Source organism: Primulina eburnea, chromosome 5 (assembly GCF_022965805.1).
Source record: "Primulina eburnea isolate SZY01 chromosome 5, ASM2296580v1, whole genome shotgun sequence".
Taxonomy (NCBI): domain Eukaryota; kingdom Viridiplantae; phylum Streptophyta; class Magnoliopsida; order Lamiales; family Gesneriaceae; genus Primulina; species Primulina eburnea.
The window spans coordinates 9,539,671-9,551,832 of record NC_133105.1 but is presented as its reverse complement, the minus strand read 5'-3'; the positions used below and the strand labels follow the sequence as shown (position 1 = coordinate 9,551,832).

Genomic DNA, 12,162 nt, shown 5'->3' with positions numbered 1-12,162 from the left:
AATTGGAAATCTATGTATTGACTTCTAAAACGAACTATTTCTTAAGAGATTATGTAACGCTTACTTATATGCTCTGTTATGCATGGGGAGGTCGGAGATATAAGATCAGAAATTTCAAATTCGCAGATAACTCCAGAGATTGAATTTGAGGATATCAATTTATACAGCAAAATTTATTTAGGGCATATGATTAGGGTTCGGTGCCCCAGAAAGAGAGAGTCGTTGTCATATTCTGTGTCAACGATGCTGAGCATGAGACGTCAATCATGCTTAAATCAACACTGTGATTTTCCAAGAATGATGAAACCGATATCTGAAGTACATCGTTTTTAGATCTCAAACAACAATTTTTAAATCAAAAATGTAAAGATTAAATATAAAAAAAAATGCACGATTTTTACATCCAAATTAAACAATTCATCGTTCCATGAATCTTTCAATAGTATAATATATAGATTTCTTACTGAAAACAGAAATGAAAATAATGAAGGGTGGTGAGGCCAATTTGGGTAATTGAGTGGAGCAGAGGCGCACTGCACCAGCGGCGAACCTTCTTAATCGATGTGTTTTCCTCTCTCGCGGCTTCAGTTGCTCCTCTCGGAAAAAAATTTGAAACAAAAACCCAAGCTTCAAAAACCCTAAATCAAAATCTTCCATTTCACTTAAAACCCATGATTGTTTCCAATCGATAAGAGCTACGCAGTTGTGAAATCCCCAATTGAACCAAGAAGTTTTTTTTGGCATTTGTATGTACTTTTACGAACAGACGATAAATAGAAATTCGGGTTTGGTGTGTGATTAATTGAGGCGCAGAATGTCGGCTAGGAGGAGATTAGGGGAGGAAAGATTGTACTACAGTCCACCGGCGTTGAGAAGGATCAATCAGCTGCAGCAGCAGCAGCAGAAACAGCAAGAATTGAATTCGAAGTCTCCAATTTCATCTACATCCCCGTCTGTAACAGTGTTGGGGAGGAGAAATTCAGAATTGGATTCAGATGGAAAAACCAATTTGGATCGGTTCCTCGAGCATACCATCCCTTTTGTGCCAGCTCAGCATTTTCCTAGGGTAAATTTGATTCGCTTTTCAGTGATTAAATTATTTAATTTTCTTTTCCACAAGTGATTTTTATCGCTTTTAATCAACGAGAGCTATGCTAGCTAGTGTGGGTTTGTTTTGTTTTGTGTTCTTTATTATGCTAACATTTATAATTGTTCAATGTTTTGTGTCTAGAATCTAATTGAGAATTTTTGTTGGTGTTTGTTGTGAAATCACTTTTTGTTAATGAAGGTTTTTGTGGATAGATTTAGGCACTCATCAAGTTTCTGCTTGAAAATTAGGCCTCTTTAGAATTGATTTTTCGTGGATCTGTTTTGCATCTTGAAGTATAATTATTGTGACAGGACTGAGGTGGTCTTGTTATTTCTGAAGTTCCGTGCTAAAGGTTACTGGGATAAAACCAAAGTAATTGCGTGGAAGGAGAGATTCTTTAGGTCTTCTCTTGAATAGAACTGCTAAAAACACAAACCTTTATCCTTGTTTCATATACTTTTCTGTTTTATTTCTGTAATGTACCTTAAAATATTGAAATTAACAGGTAGTCATTGGTTTGTGCTCACAACTCTGGAAGACCGTTGGAGTAATATCGTTGTTAAAAAACAATTCATCTTCTGTCTACCGATAATTGCTTGTATTTGTCGTTATCTCTTTCTTCAAATATTACTTTCTCGTTCTGTTTGCTAAGGTATATTAATGTGAAGGAGGCATGAGTATTAAGAATTGCCAAAAAAATATTTACAGCTTCTGACACAGTAATTATTAGACTATCAGTACAATTTTTATTAGGATTTCCGCTATTTATTTCACCATGATATATTAATAAGTGATTATGGAAAATTTAATTGCTCTAACTTAGTGCATTTGGAATCCGCAGACAAGTATGAGGTCATGGAGAAATCAAGATGGTGATTTCAACCCATACTTTATTCTTGGCGATCTTTGGGAATTTTTTAGAGAGTGGAGTGCTTATGGAGCTGCAGTTCCACTGGTGTTGAATGGGAGTGATGCTGTTGTCCAATATTATGTGCCGTTCCTTTCTGGTATTCAATTGTATGTAGATCCATCGAAACCTATTATGGAGCAAAGGTGAGGTTTTATGATCCCTCAATCTGAGCAACTTTTGAAATTATTTTTCTACTGACATAATTTTTAATTTGTTTTCTATTTTGCACGTGGGGTGGACCAAAATATTTTCAACTGCTAGTATAAAACCCTTACATTGAACATCACATTACTAGATACGTGTATAAAACGACATGGTTGACTTCCAATTGAAGAAGGAAGTATGTAGATAGCTTGTGGCATTTTGTTGTATTTAATGTAGAACAATCGTAGAGGTAAATGGTAATAATGACATGTTTTACAAATTAAGGAGTTTGTTTTGTGTTTAACACTATGTGGTTCGTTTCAATTGAAATAAGTATGTCGATAGCTTGTGGTATAGCGATGTATTGAACATAGAACAATTGTAGAGGTAAAGACGACATTTGATTTTTAAAAATATACCTTTTTGTTTAGACACTTGAAATTTGTATACTCTCCAATGATCATGTTATCATTTTAAAGTATCTTGAGTGCTGCTGTATAGTGCTCACTTAGTTTTAACGTTTAAACAGGAGACCTGGTGAGGAGAGTGATGGTAATTCGTCCAGGGAGACTAGTAGTGATGGTGACAGTGAATGTGGAACTGATAGAGTGGCTAATAATGCTCAGGCTCAGAACCATCAGAACGCTACTGTCCGAGGACATGATCAATATGCTGGAAGAAACAATGCTTTTGTGGGGTCATCAGTTTATGGCGTTGATATCACTGTCCCTCCTGATCTACTTATTTTTGAGTACTTTGCAAGTGAAGTTCCATTTCATCGAGAACCCTTGGCTGATAAGGCGAGTCCTATAAATTTGTCATCCATCATGGATCGTTCTTCTAATTTTATTTTATTTTTTGAAACCTCGTCGTTCTTCTAATTTTTCTCTCACTTACATGGCATTTGTTTGTATTCGCAGATGTCAATCCTCGCCTCTCGTTTTCCTGATCTAAAAACACTTAAAAGCTGTGAACTCACGTCCTCAAGCTGGATTTCTGTTGCCTGGTATGTTCTTAGTAAAACGTAGATGGTATGGTACTGAATTTTTTTAAGTTTCATTCAGAAACTAAAGAGAGTTTTATTATGCAGGTACCCCATATACAGGATACCAGTAGGCCCGACTCTGCAAAATGTGGACGCTTGTTTCTTAACTTTTCATTCCCTTGCAAAACCTGTTAAAAGTGAGTTTGTTTCTCCTGAATGTTTTCTCATACTTTGCCAATTATTTTTTGTTATCCTCTTTTTGTGCTCGGCATCATTATAATTCTAGTAGAAAAAGGACACTAGAACCAAGGTAGTTCAAAAGTCGCCATTCCCATAACTGCATTCACCATTAGATTAGTGACATGGCTGTGTGGTGAACTTGTACATTGGTATCGATCTACAGCAGAATAACTCATTGTCTCCTTTCATATTCCGATAGGTGAAGGGGTCCATGATTCTGGCAGCAAACTCTCACTCCCAACCTTTGGACTCGTTTCATACAAGTTCAAACTCTCCGACTGGAACAATAATGGAGCTTACGGGAACCAGAAGATCAATTTCCTTTTACAAGAAGCTGACAACTGGCTTAGGTCGTTGCATGTTGATCACCCTGATTACACCTATTTCACGTCACACCGGAGATAGCGGCTGAAAAGAAAAGCTCGTTGTGTCCAAGCGTCATTCGGCTATAAATACCATGATCAAGAAATTATGCAACATATTTACAAACCCTTTTGCATCCAGATGCAAATATGGAGGTTGGTTATCAGATATTTGAACTTCGGTAAACAATGATGACGTCGTGCTTAATCTTGTTTCCGGTCTTGACTGGTTTTGTCACAAGTCACAACTTTTATTTGATCACTGATGATGGCGAACGATATTACATGTATAAAACCTTTTACCTTTTTTTTTATATATGTTTAACCTTACTTCAGTTATGCCAATTTTGTTTGGTTATGCTTTGAGGAGAGAACTAGGATACCAACTTGTAAAATATTTTTTTTAAAAAAAAATTTACACAAAAAATTTTAAAAATTGTTTTTTTAAAAAAATGTGTTCGAACAATTATTTTATTAAAATTTTTGTATAGTTAAAGATAATTAAAAATATTTTGAGACATTTATTTTATAAAAAAAATTAATTGTAAATTTCTTTGTTTGCAATTTATTATCCGTTTAACTCGATTTTTTTTAAAAAACATCAAAAAAATTTCTCAAAATTATTGTTTAAAATCTATACTTGGGGAAAAAAAGTTTAAAAATAAAGTTCATCAATGTTTTATAAAAATTGGTATCTAAACACATATTTTAATTTGTTTGTTTATTTATAAACGTAAAAAAAAAATTTAAATATTTTTTTCCAAACAGAGCCTAAATACATTTGGAAAAATGAAAAATTGGTCTCGAACTTAAAGCTTAGAAAATCTATGGATGGAGCACGAGTTAAATCGAATATATTGATTTTTTTATTTTTTGTAAAAATGAATATATATATTTTTTTTTTTGGGCGAACGAAGTCAATCTAATTTTTTAAAAGAATATCGACTATTTTACACCGTATCCAAATTAATTAAAATGTAAAAAAAAATGAGAAAACTGTATTAGGAGACTAAAAACCAAGGAGTGAGGAGAAAAAGAACGATATTTTATTATGTTTGGTCGTGGCACAATATTTTTTATGCCAACTATTAACTTAGATGAAATGATTTTGATCAAAGTCATTCCAAATACTAATTGAAGATAATAATCCCAAATACAAAATTGATGTTCATAAGAGAAAATGGTCATTTAATTTCGATTAAATAATCACGTCGAATAAATTAAAAATTACTGAATTTTCAAATTGATTGGATTCGGTTGATTGTTTCGATTATATTCGAAGATGTTAAACACTCGTAATTTTGTTAGATGTTGAATTTTATTCATTTTATGTGCTCATTTTCATTTATCTTTCGTAATTACTTCTTATATTTATTTACGTTATATTCAGACGGATAAATTTAACTCGAACAAATATACTTTAAACTTATATATCGAACTACACAGATATTGGTTGGATTTGAAATTTATTATTGTAACTGATTCAAAAGCCTAAACTGTAGAGGAATTTTTAAATGTACAAAAGTGACAAATCATCCAAATATTTCAATGATATTGACATTCATTGAACTAAGTATTGTTAATTATTAATTGGAATAGGTCAATCGATAGGGACATTGGCTATCGAAGAACGTAGAATGGGGCCATACACACATTCCCATGGGCCTCAGCCCAATTATTTTTCTGGGCTAGCCCATTAATCCATTGGGTTTCTGTGCTGCGTACTTAAAGAAGAGGGTTGTGTTGGTGTGACACGTGTCAGAACCCAAGAGGCTGATATGTCGATTTTTTTTTTGCAACTTGTTTCACGGGACAGGAAAATTTTATTTATTTAGTATATGTTGAAAAATAATATTTAAAATGTGTGTATTGAATATTTGAATGTTGAATATTTGAATGTTGAAAATAAGAGTTGAAAATATTGAAAATTAGTGTGTGATGATGTAGGAAATGATGTATTTTATTTTTGGATTATTTGTAAAGAAATTCTATAAATAGTCTCACCATTTGTGAAGAAATTCACAATTGAGTAGAGAGAAAAATATTATAAAGTGTGTAGTTTGATAAATTTTGAGAGTTTGAGATTTTTACTTTTTAACATAAATTTTTACTTTTTCACAACACGTTATCAGCACGAAGCTCTAAAAGTCCTCCATATTTTTCCAATCTCCAAACAGAAGAAAAAGGTAACAAAAGTAATAATATTTATTTTACTGTTATTTATTTATTGTGTATATATTTAATATATAATATAATGTTATTATTAGAAATAATAAATTTTTCAAAAACTTGTTATAAATCCTGGGAGGTTGTTAAGACGACGTCCCACACTCCCGATAAAGGATACGACAAGTATAAAAGCTTATAAGGTTTTTAAACAAAATAACTTATGACACCTCATTATGATAATATGATATGATATACATAATTATTTAAATATGTCTAATATTATATAAATCATATTGTTACCATAAAATTATACAAATACATACATTTATTTTTTGTATACCAACGGTCATAAACGGTAACAAAACGGCTAGTTTTTGCCCTATAAATATGATCTCACAAACACATTCAATCACTACAACTTTCTCTTCTTCTCTAAAAATTATTCTTCATTAAATTTTTCGAAGAAAAAAGAAGATGACTTTCTCAAGGTTATTTTTAAATATTTTGGTTATCATACTCACGAGTCTTGTATTTATCGGAGAATATCCTACTCGTGTGTTTTCTTTATTTTTACAAATTCTTGTACTTCTTGTTTATCTATTACTTTGTATTGCAATATTCATTAACTAATAAAATGCATCGTAATTTTTTAGTACCACCATGTCAAACTTGACAAAGCTCGAATTCATCGCTCTTGATATTACAGGGATAAATTATATGCCATGGACTCCCGATGTAGAAATGCATCTTGATTCGTTGGGTCTAAATGAGACCACAAAAGAAAATGGCATATCGACAACACAAGAAAAGACAAAAGCCGTGATATTTTTGCGTCGACATCTCGACGAGGGATTGAAATGTGAATATCTAATTGAAAAAGATCTCATGGCTTTGTGGAATGGATTAAAAGAAAGATTTGAACATATAAGGGAAGTTATACTTCCGACCGCCCAGGATGAATGGAATACATTGAGATTCCAAGATTTTAAAAAAGTCAGTGATTACAACTCGGCGATGTATAGAATAATCTCACAATTGAAATTCTGTGGGCACGAGATTACTGAATTGGAAATACTTCAAAAAACATTTTTCACTTTTCACGCATCGAATATAACTCTACAACAACAATATAGAGTGCGTGGATTTTCAAGATATTCTGAACTTATCGCATGTCTCCTTGTGACAGAAAAGAATAATGAGCTGTTAATGAGAAGTCATCAGGCACGACCAACTGGTTCAACGGCATTTCCTGAATTAAATGTCGTAAACAAAAATAAATTTAAATCTGGAAACCAAAATCAAAGTTATAGACAATATTTTGGTCGAGAACGAAATCAAGGACGTGGTCGTGGACGTGGACGTGGACGTGGACGTGAAAGTGGTCGTGGTCGTGGACGCGGCCGTGATTTTGAAAATAATCAAGATAGTTACTTTTATAACTCATCTCAAAATAACGTCCAAAACCATCCACTGAAAAAGCACTATGAGAATATGAGTGTTAATGAGAATCATTCAAAAAGATTTGAAAGTTCTTGTTTCAGATGTGGTACTCGAGGACATTGGTCCTGTTTTTGTCGAGCCCCTGAACACCTTTGTAAACTTTATAAAGAATCAATAAAGGGGAAAGAAAAAGAGACCAATTTCACTGAAAAGAGTGAACCTTTGAGTGATTCAACTCATTTTGATACCGGAGATTTTCTGATTGATTTCTCAGATAATGATGAATTTGCTGATGGAATAAATATGTAAAATATTTTATTTTTCCATGTACTCGTATGATAATTTTTTATCGTATGCTATATTTTTTTTACATATGTATTGTATTGCATTTTATTTTTATAAATGTATTATCAGTAATTTTATTTCGTTGCATATTATTTTGAATTTCAAATATGAAAAATGCTGTGAACAAAGCTGAAGTTTGCATACCCGATAGTGATACAACGCACACTATACTCCGAGATAAAAGATATTTCTTGGAACTAAAACAAAAAAAAAACAATGGTGAATTTAATATCAGGTCCTGTAGACTTGATTAAAGGATGTGGTAAAGTAAAATTTTTGTTACCTAATGGTACAAAATTTTTAATCATTGATGCTTTATATTCACCACAATCGAAAAGAAATTTGTTGAGTTTTAATGATATATATTCACATGGGTATGATACTCAAACAATGAATGAAGGGAATGAGAAATATATGTGTCTTATCACATATAAATCAGGAAAGAAATATGTGATTGAAAAACTACCAATGTTCCCTACTGGATTGCATTATACACATATAAGTCATATTGAATCAAACATGGTAGTTGATAATTCTTCAATATTAACCAATTGGCATGCTCGATTAGGACATCATGGTTCAACAATGATGCGAAAAGTTATAGAAAATACACATGGTCATCCGCTGAAAGACCAGAAGATCTTTCAGAATAATAAGTTTCAATGTAAAGCATGTTCTCTTGGAAAACTTATTATAAGACTATCACCAGTCAAAATCCAAACTGAATCACCAATGTTTCTTGAACGTATTCAGGGTGATATATGTGGACCAATTCATCCACCATGTGGACCATTCAGATACTTTATGGTATTGATTGATGCCTCCAGCAGATGGTCACATGTATGTTTATTGTCAACTCGAAATGTTGCATTTGCAAGATTACGTGCTCAAATAATAAATTGAGGAATCAATTTCCCGATTATACAATCAAGAAATTAGACTTGATAATGCTGGTGAATTCACTTCACAGGCTTTCAATGATTATTGTATGTCTATGTGAATTATTGTTGAGCATCATGTTGCTCGTGTACATACACAGAATGGATTGGCTGAATCATTGATTAAACGTCTACAACTGATTGCTAGACCAATAATTATGAAAACAAAGCTACCTATTTCTATATGGGGACATGTAATTTTACACGCTGCTTCATTAATTCGCATCAGACCAGGTGCATATCATAAATTCTTCCCATTTCAACTTGTATTTGGTAAAGAACTAGACATTTCTCATCTGAGAATTTTAGAATGTATGGTGTATGTGCCTATTGCACCACCTCAACGAAAGAAAATGGGACCTCAAAGAAAGATTGGAATTTATATCGGTTATGATAGTCCATCAATCATTCGATATCTTGAACCTCAGACAGGCGACGTGTCCACAACATGTTTTGCTGATTGTCATTTTAATGAAAAAATCTTCTCAATGTTAGGGGAGAACAGAAACATACCGAAAAAGAAATTACATGGTATGTATCATCATTGTTACATCTGGATCCAAGAACAAAACAATGTGAAAAAGATGTACAGCAAATTGTGCACTTGCAAAGAATATCAAATCAAATACCAGATACATTTGCAGACACAAAAGGGGTAACTAAATCATATATACATGCTGCAAATACCCATGCTCGAATTGAAATTCCGAAAAAACAAATTGAAGATACTCATGATGTCACTAAACGCCTGAAGCGTGGAAGGCTAGTCGGTTCCAAGGATAAAAATTCTCAAAAAAGAAAATTCATAGAGAAACACGATGATTACAAAATAGAGAATGATGTTCCTGAAGAAACACATGATGATCACAAAATAGAGAATGATGTTCCTGAAGAAACACATGATGATGAAAATATTCTGTCAGAACCACAAACTGACGAGAATCATGAAATCTCTATCAATTATATTAATACTGGAAAAATATGGAACCGAAAAGATATAGAAGAAATTGATGATATATTTTCTTATAATGTGGCAATCGACATCATAAATGATAAAGAAGATCATGAACCAAAATATTTTGTTTAATGTAAAAATCGACATGATTGGATAAAATGGAAAGATGTCATTCAGGTTGAATTGGATTCGCTAAATAAACGTAATGTTTTTGGACCTATAGTCCTTACACCTGAAGGTGTAAAACCTGTTGGATACAAATGGGTTTTTATTTGAAAGCGAAATGAGAAAAATGAAATAGTAAGATATAAAACTCGACTTGCTGCACAAAATTTTTCTCAAATGCCTGGAATTGATTATGAAGAAACGTATTCTCCCGTGATGGATGCAATTACGTTTCGGTATTTGATTAGCTTGGCGGTATCTGAAAGTTTATAAATGCGTCTTATGGATGTTGTTATAGCTTATTTATATGGATCACTTGATAGTAATATATATATATATATATATATATATATATATATATATATATATAAATATATATATATATATGTGTGTGTGTGTGTGTGTGTGTGTGTGTGTGTGAATATCCCTGAAGGATTTAAGATGTCTGAAGCACAGTGTTCAAAACCCAGATAATGTTATTCTATGAAATTACAAAGATCATTATATGGGTTAAAGCAATCCGGCCGAATGTGGTATAATCGGGTAAGTGATCACTTGATGAAAAAGGGATATGTAAATAATTCAATATGCCCTTGTCTTTTCATTAAGAAAACAACATCCGGATGCGTAATTATTGCTGTATATGTTGATGATTTAAACATCATTGGAACGAATAAAGAAATTCAACAAGTTGTGTCATACTTGAAGCAAGAATTTGAAATGAAATATCTTGGAAAAACCAAGTATTGTCTGGGTTTACAAATTGAACAAAAAGAATGTGAAATGTTTGTTCACCAGACAAATTATACAGAAAAAATCCTTAAATGTTTTAATATGGATAAATCAAATCCTTTAAGTACTCCAATGGTTGTTAGATCATTAAACATAGAAAAGGATCCATTCTGTCCATGTGAAGATGATGAAGATATTCTTGGTCCAGAAGTACCATATCTAAGTGCTATCGGTGCCCTTATGTATCTTACAAATTGTACAAGGCCTGATATATCTTTTGCCGTAAATTTTTTGGCAAAATTTAGCACATATCCAACAAAGAGACACTGGAACGGAATTAAACATATATTCCGTTATCTACGAGGAACGACAGACTTGGGACTTTTGTATTCAAAAGATGCTAATCCAAGTATAATTGGTTATGCCGATGCTGGATACTTATCTGATCCACACAAGGTACATTCCCAAACTCGATATGTATTTACTCGTGGAGGCACTGCAATTTCTTTGCGTTCACAGAAACCAACGCTCGTAACAATTTCATCAAATCGTGCCGAGATTATTGCACTACATGAAGCAAGTCGTGAATGTGTGTGGTTAAAATCAATGACCCAACATATCCAAATCTCATGCGGATTATCATTCGACGAGAAGCCTGTGATACTATATGAAGATAATGTTGCATGTGTTGCTCAAATTAAATAAGGATACATAAAAAACGACAGAACTAAACATATTCCTCCTAAGTTCTTTGCATTCACCAAGGAGCTTGAGAAGAATAAATGTATTGATGTTCGTCGCATTCAATCAAGTGAAAACTTATCAGATCTCTTCACAAAGGAACTTCCTACGACAATATTCAAAAAGCACATATATAATATTGGGATGCGCAATCTACGAAATTTGTGAAGAATTGTTCATGTCAACACGAGGGGGAGTTTACGTGACTGCACTCTTTTTCCCTTACTATGATTTGTATCCCAATGGATATTTCCTAGTAAGGTTTTTAACGAGGCAGTATAAAAACACGTAATGAATACAATCATTATGATTATCATCACAAGGGGTGTTGAAAAATAATATTTAAATGTGTGTATTGAATATTTGAATGTTGAAAATAAGTGTTGTAAATATTGAAAATTAATGTGTGATGATGTAGGTAATGATGTATTTTATTTTTGGATTATTTGTAAAGAGATTATATAAATAGCCTCACCATTTGTGAAGAAATTCACAATTGAGTAGACAGAAAAATATTATAAATTGTGTAGTTTGGTATATTTTGAGAGTTTGAGATTTTTACTTTTTACCATAAATTTTTGCTTTTTCACAACAGTATCGTATTACTATAAAATAAAGTTTTTTTTTCTGGAGCATTTGATCTTTGATTAAAAATTGGATTTTTTTATTAATATCTTTTTGGATTAGTCTGTTATACATAACTTGTTCGGTATAGTTTATCTGACTAACTTGAATTACAATTATTGCATTAGCCTGTAGGTTTACTCAATGTGTATCGAAAATATAGATATTGAGGACTTACACTTGATAAATATATATAATCAAAATCCGGGCATACTCAACAAAATTGATATGCACTACTACTATTACGATCGACACAAAATTTTGGAAGGTGTATAGAAAAAAAGAAAATAGAAGGTAAAAAAAATGTAGAGCTTTAAATAGT

The 12,162-nt window shown here is 32.3% G+C and overlaps 1 protein-coding gene across 2 annotated transcripts; it reads left to right on the top strand.

Moving 5' to 3' along the window:
• The first annotated feature begins 499 nt into the window (after nt 1–499).
• Nucleotides 500–4,066, top strand: LOC140832946 (uncharacterized). Of its 2 annotated transcripts, none has more exons than XM_073197271.1 (6): nt 500–1,066; nt 1,932–2,143; nt 2,674–2,944; nt 3,065–3,150; nt 3,235–3,326; nt 3,575–4,066. In XM_073197271.1, the coding sequence occupies exons 1-6, from the start codon at nt 815–817 to the stop codon at nt 3,772–3,774; spliced, it is 1,113 nt and encodes a 370-aa protein (XP_073053372.1). In that variant the 5' UTR covers nt 500–814; the 3' UTR covers nt 3,775–4,066. The 2 variants fall into 2 exon arrangements, with proteins under 2 accessions (XP_073053372.1, XP_073053371.1); XM_073197270.1 differs by having other exon boundaries at nt 502–1,066; nt 3,569–4,066.
• Nucleotides 4,067–12,162: the final 8,096 nt, after the last annotated feature.